Genomic DNA, 19,301 nt, shown 5'->3' on the forward strand with positions numbered 1-19,301 from the left:
TAACTGTATTCTTGTGTAGATGGTCCTGCATTACTTCATTAAACAGTGACACCATTATTGTCTCTGGAACAGAAGTTAAACTAACTGGTCTGTAATTTTTCATGTCACCTTTTGATTCCTCTTGTGAATTGGGGATACATTCGCACACCTCCAGTCCACAGGGATTTCCGTTGAATCCAAAGAGCATCTTTGGATTCAAAGGATTCAATTATGGCTAAGGGTTTGTTTACTTCCTTTACTGCCTCCCTTTGCATAATTGGATAGACCCATCCGCGCACGGCGTCTTTGATTATGTTTGGCTTAAACAGTTTCTCTTTCGCTTTCACCTCAGTTATCATACGAAAAATAATTTAATATTTCATTCATTCGTAAAACCATTTAGCTCCCTATTAGAGTTTGATAAACTTCTGGCATCCCCTTCTCAAACAAATTACTCATGAGTGAATGTAGATGCAAAATACCTATTCAGTTTGTAAGGAACCTGACCAGGATCATCAACAGTTAAACCATCGACAGCAAGTGAACCAATGTGATTCAACACCTTCCTTCTACTGTTTATATAAGTAAAGAAGTCTTCGCTGCTTTTATTTGCATTCTTTTCCAGACTTTTCTAGTAAATATACCTTAGTTTGCCTAACTTCCTTTGTGACTTGATTACAGAGTAGTTCATGTGTACTATAGGTTCTTGAATCACCTGATAATTTATATGCAAAAACCCTGCCCTTTACCCCCGATGGTAGTTGCATCTATGACTACATTCCACATCAGTAAACTGTGATCACTACCACCTAGTGGTTCCTTTATCTGCAGATTCTTAATGCATGAATAAAAACTGCTGATAATCAGATGTATGGCTTCCTCCTAATGCCTCTATAATATGTTCCTGTAGAAAATAATCCTCCAATAAATCCACAAAAGCCTTGCGAGTGTGCGAGTTAGTACTCCTCGTGTTGAAACTCTGCATTCTTTATATCTTGAGTGGCACCATGTCCTGATATCTCTGCAACGTCTGCATTTAATGACTTAATCAGTATTTCAAAGCCCTCGTGGGTAGCACAGTTGGTAGCATCGTCGTCCTCCCCACATCGGGTGGAAAAGCTTTGAGTTCCGGTCCCATCGATAACGCGAAAACTTTTTATGGGCATTTTGCACAACGTAGCTGAGTTAGTCGATCTCAGGTGAAGGTAGCATGGTTTTTTAATCCCAGAATCTCGAGGTTTTCGTCCAGCAAACAGAAAATCGTCCACAGAACACACGCAATTTATAGGAAAAATAAATAAATAAAAGAACACGCAGCAATATGGCCTTAGTCGTTGATTTTCCTAAAACTCTTCTACAACAAGAGTACTTCAAATTCATCTAATATATTTACAATGCTCCTAGAAGTGGTGTACATGCACGTATGCATCCGTTCTTACTCTTAGTTACTCTAACACAGTCCATGGATATGGATCTATTTGTTCCATGATTACCTACACCAGCACTTGAAATCCCCGACATCTTGTTTTCCAGGCTACTGCAAACATCGAAAGTCAACCACCATCTGGTCTTAACAGCCGAACATAACAGAAAAATAGCTCCACATCAACTTACATTGGAGCTTTCGTCGACCACATGTTGACAGTGTCTTACAGACTTCCATGGTACTCCATGGAGTACCATGGAAAACAGTTCTGTTCTTTGATAAGTCAAAGTTCAGCCTACAGCTGGCAGACATTATTGGTGGTGGGGGAATCGTGTCTCTCCACGTCTTTAAGGAGGGATACGTAACTTATGGATGAGAGAAAGGAAATCTTAACACTCTCTGTAAGACCTTTTCGCTGTGCAATCGGTCCTCAGTTCCTTTTTATGGATAAACCTTCCTCTTTAGGAGAGGATGGTAAATTGAAATTTACCATCCTCTTCCAAGAATCCTACATGAATTAAAACCCGCCTTTAAAGAGGAATATGATTTATCCTCCTGCATAATGTTGGGTGGTTGTTTAGGGTTTCTATCATCAGCGTCTAAAGCTATAGTGCGCCAAGTTGAATTGTGCAATACAAGGGTTCAGTGTTAGAGTTGTATAGCTTTGAGGGGAAGTATTATATCCGATATTAATCCTTGTGTAACCGTGGTATGAAATTTGTGTGGTTTTCATGAATTAACTATTCTTTCATTGTGTTTTTTGTGGATGCAAATCATTTATAGTTTCCTACAGAAATCTATGTCGAAATCTGGACATGAGGCAATGAGATATTTCTAAAAATGTGTAACTTCATTGAATTTTGCTTTGAGTGCTTCCTTATTTCGTACTTCTCATCTTCAGTGTTGGGTTTGGATAACCAGAACAGGAAACAATTGCTTATGGAGATTGAGCAGATTAACTGGATTAGGGATTATCCAATGTTTGGGAAATACTTCGTCTTTGGGTACTCCGTGCTATTATTTTAACTTTAAATTATGCCAGGAGTACGAGGATCTTGAAAAACATTTCTCAGGATTATCAAAAAAGTTGAATACCACTCTACTAATCGATGCTTCTGTTCCAGAGTGTAGCGCGAACAGCAAATCGCTATACCCCTTTTTAAAAAGCCCTATGATGCCCATAAGTAGATTTTAGGTTAACGTACAGTGTTCCATAAGTAAACAGTCTATTTTGAATAACTACTGATGTTAATAAGTTATTTAAAAAAATAGTTTATAATATTTTACTGGTTTCAGATCAATTTGAACATTGAAAACTACCTCATAATGAAGGAGAGGATAGATATTGTAAAGTGACATGCAAACTATGAAAATTCTGAAGACGTTGCAGGCCAATTCAACATTTTCTGGACTTAAACTACCAATAATATAAGATCACAAAGCAAATTGTGAAGTTCGATGAAGTGGGACCAGTGCACAATCTACCAAAATCTGCTAGACCTTGTATCTCAAATGCATCTGCCAATTTGGAACTTGTGATAAGTGAAGATGTCCTCGTAGCACAGTTGGTAAGATCGCCGTCCTCCACACACCGGGTGGAAAAGATATGAGTTAGAATCATGTCGATGACGTGAGGAATTTTTATGGGTCTTTTTCACATGGTTGAGTTAGTCGGTCTCAGGCGAGGGTAGCGTGGCTTTTTCTCCAGGAAACTCAGGTTTTTCGTCCAGAAAACAGAAAATCGATCTCAGAACACACGCAATTTACAGACAACATACAAGGAGCAACATGGCCTAAGTTGCCGATGCTCCTAAAAACCCCAACAGCAACAACGATATAGAAAGAAGTCCGAAAACATTTCAAAGAAAGCGAAGTCTGGAATTTAAAATACTTAAATCAGGCTTAAATAGAATCATAAAGCAACTTAAATACAAGGTTTACCATCCCACTTTGCTGCAAAGATTGAATGAGCACGATCCAGATAGAAGATTAGAATTTTCCTAGCGGTTTTTGGTAATGATGTTACAATCTTAGATATCGTTGAGAATGTTTTTTTCGACTGATGCAGCTACATTTAAACTAAATGGAACTGTTAATCGCCATAACTGTTTAATAAGAAGGATCTAAACGCTTCTGACTTGGCATTATGAGATGGAATTTGGATAGATGTTCTGGGACCTTTTTTCTTTTGAGGTCCCAGACGGTTACCCGAGACAGCTAAAAGACAAAATCTTTCCATTCATACAGTCCAAAATCAATTTTCAGCATTGCTCTCTTATGTAGGATGGAACATCAGCACACTATGCAAAAATTGTCGGCGAATTCTTAGAAGAAAAGTTTCCAGGTCGATGGATCAGTAGGAGGTTCATTAAATGGCCACCAGTGTACTTCCCAGATTTAACACCCTGTGATTTTTATGGGAATTCTTAAAGAAAAAAGTAGTTAGTAATAAGACAGGTCTCTGATGAACCTTTATCAGTCAATAGTTAAAGAATTTGTGAACATTTCTCAGGAAAGACTAGAAATTCTGCAAAAGCCAAAATGGCGGCCACATCGAACAGATGTTGGAAAAATTATATTTTTTCAAGTTTATGTATGTTCTTTCTGTTGTGCTAGAGTTAATTAAAATATACACTGCCCTACCATTAATATCCGGACACACACATACCTTTAGACAAAAAAAGAGAGCTTTTCATTTAATATTTTGTGCTGAAACCTTTTACTTTTATGACTTTTAATAAATGTCAGGTGATTGTTCCTCCACTTGGCCTTTAACGCAGCCACCAGTTCGGCCTTGTTCTTTGGGCTATCTCAACGCGCACGTACCCGATGATCCAATACATCCCAAAGATGCTCAATAGGGTTCAGGTCAGATTCTGGACTGGCCAGTCCAACTTTTCCGCACCCAAGTCCTCAAACCACTGTATTATGACCCGAGTAGTATGACATGGCGCGTTGTCTTGCTGATATGGGCCTTCCCCGAAGTATTGCCATAATCTTGGAAGTGCATAATTGTCCAGAATGTCCTGGTATTGCACAGCATTCATGGTTTTGTCAATAACGACTAATGAGCCCATGCCAAACCATGACATTGCCTTCACCAAACTTCAATGTTGGGAGGATACAATCAGGAAGGAACTGTTCCCCTGGCATTCGCCACACCCAGGAACGGCCATCAGACTGGTAGAGAGCGAACCTCGACTCGTCTGTCCATAGGACTGTTTTCCATTGCTCTATAGTCCAGGATGGCTGCCGTGTTAATCGGCGTCTAGCATTTGTCATCTTGCATGACCACTTTTGCAATTGTCTGTTCGAAACCCAGTGCATATTTATAGCAGGTTTTGTGGCTTGTTGCATGAATAGGACCTGTTTCCCCAACCATGGATGGGTCTTCGGATATTAATGGTAAGGCGGTGTATTTACAATCTTATGGACCACACTTTATAATAAAAATTTCTGTAGAGTACAACACAATTTTATCTCCGGGTGCTGTGGTGTTCTTCTTATAAAGAGGCGCGTCCACGACCATAGAATGAACACAATTGTTCGCCATTCCTTCACATATAGCATCCAAGTTGAGCAAAGATGGGTGTATACATCTCAAAAGAGCCTGGATAAACAAAAACTTTTCAAATTAAGTTGCGCATAATGTGTTCCTTTCACTTTTCTTTATTGTAATCAGTTTTTCTCCGTTTCCAAAAGAAACAACAAATGTATTATTTAAAACACATAATTTATTTTTTTAATATATATATTTTTTTTCATTTTTATCTAAAACAGTCGTGTTTTTGTACATACCATTTCATTAACACTAGTTTGAGCTTTATTTCAAGGCTTTGAACTCATACTTACGGCGTTGAATTTGCTAAAGAAATAGAGGTTATGTTCACTGGAATTCTTTAAGGATTACGGTTAGGAAGTTTATTCATATTGTAGTCTACGATACCATTAGTATGGAGGATTGATTAAAATCGAACAGTACATTGGAGGAAGCCTATTTGCGGTACTATTTTCTTCCGATGACATGCCTGACTTTGTGTAGAAAAAATTAGCATCGCATACCACTTCGTATCACGCACACACGTACACACACGCGCTCTCACACACACATACACGCACACAAATCCTTAACAAAATACTACACAAACGCCAGCCCCTTTCACCATCCCTCTCTCTGTTTATTTGGTGTCATATCGCTATTGGAATATTAGGTTTAGAACACATAATGGTCCAAAGTTGGGATTATAGAGAGAATTATAAAGAACTGGCCCTAAGTTTCACAATGACCTTTGACTTACATCTATAACCCGTACGGTGTGTGTGTGTGTTTTTTGGTAGGGGGGTCGAGGGGAGGACTTTGGGGGAAGATGTTCGATGAGGGAAGGTGATTGGTAAGGAGGCACAAACGGGACAGTGTCATCCTCCATTTCTATTGTATATTCGAAACCCCCGGATTGTGCTTGGAACCCTCGAAGTCATTGAACAAGTTTGTTATCGTTGTAAAAAAATCACAAAATATTATGCTGGCCGCAAAATTTGTTTTCAGCGAAGTGTCACGGTTGATATGAACTGTATATTGATGCACCATAGTGTTCAATGAACATCAGGCCACTAGATGAGGTGCAGAGAATAAACATACACAAGTTGATATGATGGTAAACGCCGAGAAGACGATCAGACACACTCTGTCTACCACCATGGCAGCGAATTTCCATTCTGCTATTATGTCGCTAACTTCATCCTCTTTCCGCATTCGGTTCGTTATATATCGGAGTTCTCGGAGTATCGAACCCAGTTCTCTCTGAGCACTAAAACATGAGTGTAGCGTTGCAGGGTCTTCTCCCGCAACGTGCAGAAAGAAATGCTCCCATACTGTTCTGTTGGCGGAAATCATCGTCGATATCTAACACATTTGCTAAAAGGCTTCTAGAAGATCGTTCTTTCAGTTCTAATTCTTTCATTTTGTTGGTCATTAAAAGGCTCTTTCGCGTTATCTTTTTGCCTGGTCTGTCCATTCTCAGAATCCACGGCAGCCATCCGAGGAAGATTGATTTTATCTGAAAAAAAGGTGTATAAAAATTACTGAATTAAAAAAAAAAAGGAAACGAGAATTTTAAAAGCATTAAAATTTTTATTTATCAATTACACCAATTTATTATAAAAATCAGTAATAAATACAATTATTTAAATCTATTCGTGCTAAATGTACTTGTGTTTATAAGCAAATTTGGTCTGCAATTATCATTTTATAATGTCCGTCTGTCCAACCGCATGTGACAACTCGATAGTAGGATGGATTTTCATGAAATTTTATATTATTAAATTTTTTTTTCCCATAAATATCGAATTGTCGATGTACATAAATGGAAATATCTTTTAGATGTTTGAGAGCACCAAGTTTTCAATGCATGTCTTTCAGTCTTTCAACAAAACCTAAAACTTCCTCAGGTAGTTCAATCGACAAACTGTCTTTGAACAAACAACTTGCTCAGATGCTGAGCTCCTAAGAAGAGGTCAGTGGTCACCCAAGAGGCATCTCTGAATTCGCTAAACGTGGCCATCAGCTTGTGCAATAAATTGGTAGGGGATCCAAGACAGGTGCGACGAAGGGCAAGGATTATTGGGTGCCGCCGTGAGGAATTCCCACATGACAGACCTACTGATGCTGTAGACCGAGAAATGTATAGTTCTATTCGTTAGCAGTTGTTTTAAATGAGTCAAGGATTGATCGGAAAAGCCAAAGTAATTTTCAAGTTGCAGCAGGAGAAGTAGGAGCTGAACAGAGTTGAATGCTAACTTAAAATCAACAAATGCAGTTCTAAAAGAAAGAAATGGATCAGAACGTTGGTACTTCGAGAACAAGGCTTCAGTAATTTAAAGCGAATTGTGCGTCACAATAGAAGGTTCAGTGTGCAGAAAATGACTGAAGAATTCAATTTAGGCAAAGAAAGACCCATTTCAAACTGAACTATGTGGAGGTAGTTGAAGAATCTCGGAGTTCGTAGTCGTGTGTCTATACAAAAGCCAAGAGTGGGCAGTGGAAACAGGGGAAAAAGTCATGTGATCAAAAGAATCTCAATTTATACTTGTCTCGCACCAATGATGGGATTAAAGTGTGTCGTGAATCTCATAATGCAAACTGTTCCATGTCCACCACTCAAGTGGCTGCACGTGGTCCATGGTATGGAGTATGTTCTCTTGTTACAGTTTGGTTCGCTCATACAGTTAGAAGATGGTGTTATCTCCATTGCATAACCTTCTGTCGTATCCAACCAACTTCACTCTGTAATGCCTCATTTTTACCTGAATTGGGATGGATTATTTCAAGATGACAACGCCACTATCATGTTCCTTGAAATATTCAGATACAAAAACTGTATCTGAAGGGTTCTACTTCAAAGAACATTCCCAAGATTTCCAACATCTACCCTGGCGGCCTAATTCTTCAAATTCTCCTGACAAATACCTGATGGAAAAATGGTCAAATTTGGAGTTAGATTTACGCAGATACATAGTAGATAAATTGACCTCACACACGCAATTTGGGCCTCTTTTGTATTATTTTTCGTTAAGTTATATATCATATTCACTGATCTGTAAACGTCTAAATCCCCTTTGTGCGTGTGCCAAAGAATGTGAATATTTCTTGATGTTTAATTAAACACTTGTACATATGGAATACATTATCTTTAATTATTCGACCTTGTCCCCATAGAACATCAAACTATTGTTCCATTAAGTTTTTTGAAAAGTTAGGAAACCAGAAGTTCACATGCCAGTGATTCCAGCAATCTAATTAAAACTGTTGCAGGCGGTAGAAATTAATCCTGGAAGAGCGATCTTCGAGGATTAATGCCTCAATTTTTGCAACTCTCTCTTCTGTTACAACTCTTTCTTCATCTTGAAACTCTTTCTTCATCATGCACTGAGGTTCTTCCACTTTGAATTGTTTATCCCAATGTGCAGCAACACTGTAACCTGGGCAGTCTTTTACTTCATGCCATTCTTTTACTTCATCCATACCTTAATCCCTTCTCTTTGGGATCAGCTCTTTGAGGAATTCTATGCCATTTCTTTCTGCATGAGTCAAGTATCCTCTAAATCCATACAGCTCCATATTGCATTTCACGACTTCCATCCATGTCCTTTTAGGTCATGCCCGCCCACGTTCACCCTCCACCCACAAATTGAGAATTCTATTTACTTCGCCATACCGATCCCTTCTCTTCACTCTCTCTTCCTTTATTTTATCTCTAAATGGTGCAACCTCCAGGCTTCATATTCATTACAACCGCGATATAATTTGTTGGCAAGGTGCAATGTTCATGGAAATAACTGTATTTCTTGGGACAGCGTTTTGATGGCCTTGAGGGAAGAAAAAGCTAGTAAGAATATCTAGTATATAATAAAAAGGTACTTAGAAATTGTACAGTAAAGTTGTGTGAGGAACATAACTGTATTTCAAGGCAAGTTGAAAGGGGATGTCCACAGGTCTTCGGTCCACTTATACCAGGCTCCGGCTGGTGATCTGAAATGGAAGAATATTTGGCAGAAGAATTTTGTGGGCAAAAACCATTGGAGAGTAAAGGAACAAGCTTCTGGATGGGTATGGTGCAGATTATTATATTTGGCGATGAATGCAGAAGAATACATAGTGGAGTATAATCACTTCAGTACCCATTTCGTGGTGTTATGAACTGATGGTAATACACGGATTATGAATTCATATAGATGCATCTCATGGTGCTATGTTTGTAGGATGAACGGTTGTCATAAGATGTACAGAGTTCATTATGCTGTGGATAATGATAACTGGTGGTAATTGGTTACGATGCAGTAATTGGTTTATGCAGTTCTTTGTGCTGCATTTTAGAGGATATAATATAACTGGTTTATGATGCAGCTCCTTGTACTGCACCATGATGGATAAAATGCTACAATCCTAATACAGTGTTCATTGAATACTGAGTTCTCTACTGAGTATGGACTGGAACCAACTTATATGTGAACACATATTATACTAGTCTGATATTGATCAGTATATAGATGTGCAATAAAATTCGTGGCGTGTTTGCCATAGTCTGGCTTGGGACCCCTCTAACTTAAGAAATGAAAAAGAAGGTTTTTGATTTAGAGACAAAGTAAAGAAATATGACTTATTTTATTGTTATCGAGAAAGGTCTATGTATATATTCTTTGGAAACTCAATTTTCTGGAAACTTCGATGCAAAACAAGCAGGAAAATTCAGATTTATAATTTTTGGAGTGGTGCATATATACAAATCAAACAAACCAGTCACTTTCGTGCATACTATTTTCTGTGTTTCTGAGATTTTACTTAATTTCTGTTTAATATATTTCACACAGATATTTAGTAAAAAGTCCAACGATAACCCCATCATAATTCTTCTTACAAAACAAACTACAATGGTTTATACCAGAAGTAATTAAAACCGCAAGTCCACATATAAATCCTTAGTAGCATTGAATAAAGTTCTGAATCAATGATACGCACAACCAGTTCACAAATGTGTATCTTTAAAAGAATGGTAAAGCAATTATTCTGGTTGAATTAAACCCTCCAGAAACATATGAGTTTCTAATGAATGGCTTGATTAGTTATATCCCAAAGGAGGTAGTTAAATGAAGCTGTATGATTGCATCCAGCAAACGCTTATTATACTTAATTAAAGTTTTATAATTCTGATAACCTCTGTGCAGAAGGTGGTCTCGTTTGTAATAATAATTTCAAATAAAATAAGGCTAATATCCTGAAATGCTTAGATTTATTTCTACCTTCTTACAGAGAATCAGATAGAGAAAAAAAAAAACACAAAGAACAACATAAAATAGTATTTATTAATCTCATAAAATCAGTTTAGTAATAAAAAGGTTATTATTAGTGATTGAAATTAGAATATAATCATAAATAAATCAATACTTACACACTCAGGCATTTCATGCGTGTCCGAGTTCCTGTGATGATAATTTAAAACAACCACGGTCATTACTACAGAAAAGGCTACCATGATCATGATGCAGGCAAAGTATGTACCTAAGGAAATACACGAAAGCTTTCAAAAGTTAAATACCAACTTCTTAAATAATATTAATTACGGTTTATGAAGTTTACTTTCTTTACTTTAATTTAATTATTTTTTTATTAGACTATTTTTAATATAATTAATCTCTCAGAAAACTATTTAAAAGATTATAAAAAGTTCATAAGCATTCTTAAAGATTATAAAAATCATTCCCCATTCTTCAATGCCTGCATAACTTTCGCATTCGCAAAAACCAGGCTGCACGCATGCAAGCATGAAATTAAGATAGGAAAAATGCCTATTAGCGAGCTAAAATAACATGCAGCGCATGCGTCAAGATGCTTGTGCTATGCTGCAAAAAAAATCATGCAGAGTGGTGTGGGAAGTGTTAAATAATGTTCAGTAGTTACCCCACCAGTTGGTGCTTCCGTTCAGATACCAGATTGTTTTTTCTATATGAAACTAGAATAATGTAACAGTCATAAAATTCAACTATTGCCTCTTTCGCCTCATTTTCTTAATGCAAATATATCCTTAAAGTACAAAAAATTTCAAAATTATGGACACAAAGCATCCATCTTCGAACTATTTTTCTTCATAGTTCAATTTATCGATATAATTGTATATGACAAGTAGTAACACATCTTGTAATTTATTTTACAATCAATTACTCGTACTCGGTCTTATTTTTATCTTCAGCACACTTTTATAGATTTTTTTTATTTATTATTTAATGTTATATAGATAATTCGTTCCTGTTTGTTGAGAATGCCCTTCAGAAAACAAATTGAAATATTCTCAATTTTTTTTTTTGTAATAATTATATATCATAAAATAATTCTCAAAGAATACACACTTAAATTATTCACATGATTAATACTATATGTCCAAATAAAATGTTTTCATTCATTTTTATTATTCGGTCCTGTTCAAGAAAAATGAGTTTAAACCGGTTCAAAACTTTCTTTTATATCTGTGTGTCGTGATGCGCAGGATTTAAAGTGACAAGTTGTCTTGATATTGCGCTACTTTTAAACAATGGCATCTACAAATACCAGCCATTTATTTAAAAGCTATGGCAGTGTCATGAGAGACTGTTTCGGATAGTAGATGGTTTCTAGAAACCACCTACCACTTTAAAAATAGTGAAATATCAAAGCAATTCGTAATAAAGGCAAACTTTATGAATATCAATTACTAGACCAGAGGCTGACAGCATTTTCCACATTATTAGCTATCTTAAAAATAGACTCGAGATCGATCCACTACAATTTACAATTATTATAATTTCTTAATTACTTGTAATCCATTGGTTGACCATGATCGACCATTTCCAGAACCTTTAACCGTTTAAATACTGGTGGCCACAAAAACCTACAGGTTAAACAGGTGTATAGACATTAAATGTCATGTTATCCCAGGAAAAAAAAAGACCCAAATTCGAGTCCCGTTGATTACCGAAGGGATTTTTTCAGAACGTGGCTGAGTTAGTCGGTCTCAGGAGAGGGCAAATGGTTTCTCCTCCCGGAAACTCTGGTTTTAGTCGTTGATACTCCTAAACCATATTACAACAACAGCATCGTTATGTTTTGGACATATTTTTAATTAATTAGATAACTTTATTGCATTTTTCTTTAGATTAAAGTTTATTTTTTTAAATTCTAATAAATCAAATTAAAAAATATACTTTTAAATTTTATCGTTTTATAGAATTCGAGTTTTCACAAATCTGGGTTGGTCCAAGTCCAATATTTTCTCTCTGAAATAGGTGTGAATAAAATGCATAAAATGATTTTTTTTTCTTTCAGAAAGGTCGAGTAGTCTTCTTTGGAGGAGATTAATATGATCGATCTGTACAAAAAAGAAAATTATTATTGTTCCTATTCGAATAAAATCAATTCTGGAAATTTTGGTTTTTCTTTAAACAAAATTCAAATGTGTTTTACTTCTTTGCTGTGAATTTCTAGAAATATATTTGATAAACAATATCTTTGTAATCACTTCTAGACATAAATAATAATAATAATTACGTTTTTATGCATATATATCTCTCGTTATTTTTGCTGTTTAAATAGCTATCATAGTTGTGGTGTGTGTAAAAATATATTGTAAATAGAAACAGCAAAAAAAGCAAGAATTTTACTAATCTAATGACTCATAATTTACTCACGTATCAACTGAATCATGCAAAAAAGATTTGTCGTATTTCCATTTCAGCTGCAAAGTAAACAAGTACGCATGCATTTTCTCGTAGTCTGATTTGCAATCTCTTCTTTATAGTTCTTTACATAGCAGGCAGCAAACTACTTTTTTTCTTTTCAGCAGTATTCCTTTATTAGATTACAAGATGTCTCCTCTATGGTGACCATATTGCAAGAGCTTGGAAGGAGACGTATGAAAATAACAGGTCAAAGAGCCTTGATTTATTTTGATTTGACTGCAATCGATTTTAAACTGAGAAATTCGAAAGGATAAATCAATTCTATAGTTTCCAAAATAATTTAATTTTTATATCGATAGCAATTATAAAATATTTCAAAGTAATCTTATTTATTATTAGTATTATTAAATAATTTCTATAATAAGAAAATATTTATTCATCACGAGCAAATACACCATATATTGGAAACTATATGAATTGACTTCTTTTCTAATTAGGTGTTAAGTTGGTTTTAAATATGGAAATTATTTGGGACTCCACAAGGTTATTGAAGTGGAAGAGGAATTTATGTTTATTATTTTTCATGTTTTCAAAGATTTTAATTGGACGAGGGAAAGAAGGATCAAATCTGAGCTGCGATTATCTGTGCAGTTCTTGGCCATACTTGAATAGAATTACAGGAACATCTGGCATTATCCATGTTTCTTAGAAAGGGTGCACTTTGGATCGTTCTTAAAGATTGGTAAGTACCGCCAATGGCTAAAGTAATTCTCACTCGAGAAACTCTTTAATAAGGCGTGGAATTCTCAAACAAAGGCGTGCATGCAGTCTTTCCAAAGAGAAAATAATCGAATCCAGAGATATTCTTCTGGTGCTTAATAATTAGAGATCCACTCCAGTACAGGTGATATCCTCATTTCGCCCCTGTATTTCGACGCTAAACAAAATAAAACCATTAAGCAATATTTCTTTCATTACTGTATAATTAAAAAAATACCGTATTTTCCTCCAATATCGTCGCACTACTATATATTCAATACAACAAATCGTCTAAGATCTAAGTGTCAAGTTTTGGCTTAAGAAAAAGCAAGCAAACACAAAACAAGTGGCATGCATTGAATATCTACAAGAGTCTTGGATGTTACGCGATACAAGAAAAGGAGTTGAAGACTATTATTACACCAAAATAACAAAAAAGGATTTATTAATGATATAGCTTCAGCTGAATTTGGCGAAGACTGAACTGTACATCTGAAAACTTACCCGGTACTCTGATATCTTTATAGACAACCCTTTGAATCATGCATGCTTGCTAAATTTAAAATATTTATATGGAAGGTAGGAACAAAAAATATAGTATTTTATTTTAAATACTGATAAATAATAATACAACAGAAATTCAGTGTTACTTTTCGGGGTTTCTTGTGATTTATTAAATTCTCCAATAGATTAAATATCCAGTTGGTCTGAAAATAAAGTTAATAATGAGAAAATGAAAAGCTACTGCGAATGAGAGAGATTTCTGTTGTCAATTTGGTACATAACCACAAAAGCGCTGTGGTGATTTTAGACTTAAAAGAAGGGTAGTTCAGTTCTTAAGTACAATGATTCCAGAGCATTGAGCTAAGATTGAGAGGTGTCTGATTTGCCAAAGTAATCCTCCGGAATTTATTCTCAGTGCGGAGATATTGATGGAAAACACGGTATATTGACCAATGACTTGAACAGTCCAAACAGTTGCTGATATTTCAAGTAATCTTCAGACTCATGAAATATCACGATAATTGGAACTTTAGGCCAAAAAAGCATTTCAAGGTTGATAACATTCGTACAATACATTGAGTGGGCATTATTACAATCGATCCATTAGACAATATACACGTGCGTGATGGAGTGATGATGACAACAGTGGTACCGCAAGCAAACAGACAACATGTCGAGCACTGGTGAGGTGGGTTCAGGCAGGGATTTAATAGGACTTCTTGGGAGGAGTGGTCGCACCTATTAAGGGGACTGCATCTGAGGTTGGTGGCATAGTTTCTGCAACCAGCAGCAAAAACACCGTCAAGGATAGAAGGATGGTAACACCTGGAAACAACAAATGGGGCTGTGACTTTACTTCATACATCAAACTACACTACTATACTACTACAAAGCTAGCATTACATGCATACCAGAGATAGAAAGTGAGACAGAGAGAGAGAGAAAGATAGATTATAGAGAAAGAGAGAGAGAGAGAGACAGTGTTCTCCCTGTGGTCGCACCTATTATAGACACAGCGTCTGATGTTGGAGGCAGTGCTTCAGCTAACTGGAGCATAAAGACGGTCAGTGACAGTAGGATGGTGACACCTGAAGACGGATAAGGGTGACTTTGAGAAGAGAGAAGAAGAAGAAGAAAATAGCTCTTCACGTGCTCTACATTGCTAATTCCGTGATGGCCAAATTACTATTGGTTAGTCCCAAAATATATTCGATGTTTCGAGAAATCTACCAAACTTCTTCAGGCCCATCTACATCTTTGATTTCTGTTAGTCAATGATTTAAGAAGTTTTCAGGCAACTGTAGCATTTTCAGAAGACCAGACCTCCTGTTCAGTGAGTGCTATCAATCGCTGACCTAACCCAAAGATGGCAATTGTATAACGAGAATTTATGTACACTTTAACCAAAGTTAATTTAAAAAATACTCTTTTACTATAAAAAAGTTGTTTATTAAAATGTTGTCATCTCAATACAAGATATTTTAGCAACGTTTTGGGATTCTATTGAAACTATCTTGAAATTAACTTATGAAATTCGCATTTATAAAAGTAGGTCTTCCATCAGCTGTTGGTACCTACTAAAGGTGTGCCTCAAGGTTTCAGAGGTGCATCATTATTTACCCTCAACTAGGAAATTTGAATTAAGGAGTTGATATTGTGTATATACTACTAAGTCTCATAAGTTAATGTGTATTTATTCGTTTTTCCAGATCCATCGGTTACTGAACTAGAGCCAACAATACAGCAAAAATACTCCAGTATGCCCAAGGTCCGATCCTTTATAAAATTTCTCAATTTTCAAGGCAAAGAACTAAAAACAACTCCTTGAAGAGATGAATGCTGCATATGGGGAAGATTGCCTATCATATGACTTATTGGATAAGACAGTTCAGGTGTGAGCAAAGCAGTGTGTACACCCCAGAGAATGAAGACCCACCTAAGCCACAGACCGTCCATCCATTGTCGCTAAAGTGGGACAGCTAGTCTTTGAAGACAAACGCGTGATCATAAATTTTAAAGCGAATGAATTGAACGTTCGCCATGGGTCTGTTTTCACCATAATGCATGGGCTGCTGCTCATATCTAAGGTGGAGGGCTGATGGATTCCGAGATTGTTGACCCATCCTCAAAAGCTCCATGGAAAGGTATTTCGCAAAGTCGAAGCGTTATAGAGAGGACGAATTTTTGACGAATTCTTGGGAAAATTAAGAGAGACTATGAAGTTGAAGAGATGCGAGGAGCTACCCAAAGGTGTCGACCTCCTAGCCAACAATAATTGCATTTCTTTGATCTCCTGATCACATGGCTGATATCACTATGGACTTCGCAATCAGGATGGCTTTGAAAATCTCCAGCATCCTCCTTATTCTCCCAACCTCTCACCTTTAAACTAAAATGTGTAGCTCTAGAGGATAGCTACATAGAGAAGGATGAAATTGCAGCCAAGTTCCAAATCCCAATAATTATTCAGAATGGAATTTGGTTGAAAATTCAGCCATATTAGTCGACTTTAAAAAGATATGTCCACTTATTGATGAGATTCTTCCAACTAGCAACTGTTTCAAAGTTGAATAAGCATTCTCTTCTTTCATATCAATCGTAATGGACTGTTCCAGCCTACCAAAACAAAAAGCAGTCCCTTTATAGATAAATTAAATGCCATATTCAGAGACTTGTCTAGAGTTTCAGGCTCAGGCGTACATTCATTCTAACTGGTACATCAACGTGTATGTATATGTATAGATATATCTACTCTACGTTTTGTACTTAATTACATTTCTTTGATGCATGCAGATATTCTCTTACTCCTTCTAGCTACAGGTAAACTTAAATTATTGAAAAAGATTTCCAGTATGTAGCTGTTTCCACGAAAAAAAAAGCAATCAAACAGATTGCTTTTTGGTTTGTTTTTTCTCCTCTGCAACACGACTCCGAATGTTCTAGTACTCAGCTTGTTTTTTTTCCCCATTTTTTTTCCTCTGAGCATTAATATTAAATAGGATGTTCTAAAGGAATTATCTTGGGAGATGTTTCCAGTAGCACGCTAGAATTAATTTCAAATAATTCAGTTTAAGACAGGGCGCAAAAGTGAGAGTAATTTGGCCATCACGTTGGTATATACATAAAAATAACATCCATAATAACAGAACAACAACATGATTACACTTTAAAAACACATAAGGATAATTATTTGACATTGTTTTTAATAATTTGAATAATATCTGCGAAAAAAAGCAGAATAAATCATAATCAGGAAAAATCATAATCACTGCTATAACACTGCTCATACATCTTGAAAAAAAAATTCGTTCATTTGAATCGATATATTTTAAACAAAAAAAAATATAGTTTTAGATCTTATCGCCATTTTTTTAATCAATATTTGTAATTAGAAATTAAAATCCCTTCGGATAACGCTCACCATTAATAAATCCATAAAATGAATAAATAAATTAATATAAATCATCTTCATCATCTTTATTACAAATCGATATAAAATATCAATCGTTTAAACTTTTTTTTTAATTTTTACTTCGTAAAATATTTATTTATTATTTATTAATTTAATTTGATAATTAATGAAATTTGTTAAATGTCTTCATTATTATTACGCATTATAAATATTTATGAAATATTATTAAGGTAAATTCTATTTTAAACATAAAATGTATTAATTAAAAACGATTTTTTATTTGTAATGTTATAAAAATAAATATTTAAAAACCGGCAAAAGTATTACAATATATTAAACTTTTCTTTCCATCAGAATATTATTTAATATCAAATAATACATTATGCAATTATTAAATAAAATTATTTTAAATATAATTAATAAAATATCGTTCTTTAAATGTATCTGAACACTTCTTAGTGAATTTTGGCTGAAATAATTACATTTTTAGGTGTTTTTCTCGCTCTTTTGGGAATTTCTTCCATATTTTATCAATCAATTCATCAAGGATTTCATAATCAGTTATCAATTAAACATTTTTACATTTCCACGAATAAATATTTTCTTTCTCCATTAAGAATGGGATTAAAAATGAAATTTTAAATTTGTGAATAGCTGTATTTTTTTCATTTTATATAAAAAATACGTCTAGCATTAATTCCTCATTAGCTTTCGCATATACACTGAGTGATCACTGAATTATGACCACCCCTATGAAAACTGAATGCGACCCGTTCACCACGTGAGGTACTAGAGTGCGCAGTTTGTCGACCTACGTCGCATACATAAGGTGTCAGTGGTTCAGTAGGTAGTAAAATTCCGAGCGTGATGGGTACAAGGAAGGATTTATCGGACTTTGATAAAGGATAGATTGTAGGAGCTGGACGAGCTGGTGCCTCGATTTCCCAAACGGCTGAACTGGTGGGTTGTTCGAGAGCCGCCGTAGAAGAGTTGACTGCCCAATACAACATGGGCCAACCCGGAACAATATCTGGCATGACCACGCGTCGCACGCTTGCACGTATGGGCTATACCAGCAAACAACCCCTATGGCATCCTGTCCTAACCGAGGTTCATCGGCGTAAAAGACTCGCCTGGTGCAAAGAGCATGCAAGTTGGACGTTAGAAGACTGGAAGAAGGTGTGCTGGTCGGATGAGTCACGTTATTTACTCCACACCATGGATGGTTGTGTACGGATTTGGAGTCAACAACATGAGGCTCTTGATTCACCATGCATGGTATCAAATGTGCAGGCCGGTGGAGGTGGTTGTATGGCGTGGGCATGTTTCACTGACAGGAACTTGAACCCCTGGTGCATGTGGGACAACGTATCTGGGATCTCCGCTATCGTCAACTGCTTGCTGACTGTGTACACCCCGCTATGTTACACTTTTTCCCGAATGGCGATGGTGTCTTCCAAGGTGACAATGCGCCAAGCCATTGGGCATTTGTTGTGCAAGAATGGTTTGAGGAACACAGTTCTGACTTCCAGCATATCGGTTGGCTCCGAACTTCCCCCGATATCAATCCCATAGAGCACTTGTGGGACACTATGGACAGGCATATCAGGCGTCTGAATACACCAATCACCTCCATAGCTGACCGCATTACACACAGCTTGGTTGGCCGTACCTTCCGAACGCTTCCCACATCTTGTTCAATCAATGCCACGTGGGATAGCTGCTATACGGTCCATGTCGGGAGGACCTACGAAGAATTAGATAGGTGGTCATAATTCAGTGATCACTTAGTGTATATTGCATAAGAAATATACACTGCCCTACAATTAATATGCGGACACTAGCCTTTAGACAAAAAAAGAGCTTTTAGTGTATCATTTAATATTTTGTGCTGAAACCATTTGCTTTTATGACGGCCTTCAATCTTCGCGTCATACTCTCAACAAGCTTTTTATAAATGTCACGTGATATGTTCCTCCACTCGGGCACTCTTAACGCAGCCACCAGTTCGGCATT

At 36.2% G+C, this 19,301-nt stretch overlaps 1 protein-coding gene across 1 annotated transcript in view; it reads right to left on the reverse strand.

Annotated features, from left to right (window-relative positions):
* Positions 1–5,190: 5,190 nt before the first annotated feature.
* Positions 5,191–19,301, reverse strand: part of LOC150088801 (neuronal acetylcholine receptor subunit alpha-7-like) — a 198,669-nt gene continuing 184,558 nt past the window's right edge. Inside the window, 4 exon segments of the mRNA XM_090369665.1 lie at positions 5,191–6,237; positions 6,239–6,462; positions 10,351–10,460; positions 14,875–14,961. Coding sequence (XP_090225791.1) covers positions 6,009–6,237; positions 6,239–6,462; positions 10,351–10,460; positions 14,875–14,961 — 650 coding nt within the window. The 3' untranslated portion in view covers positions 5,191–6,008.

The sequence above is a fragment of the Mastigoproctus giganteus genome, chromosome 3 (assembly GCF_048544385.1).
Source record: "Mastigoproctus giganteus isolate SK-2022 chromosome 3, ASM4854438v1, whole genome shotgun sequence".
Taxonomy (NCBI): Eukaryota; Metazoa; Arthropoda; class Arachnida; order Uropygi; family Thelyphonidae; genus Mastigoproctus; species Mastigoproctus giganteus.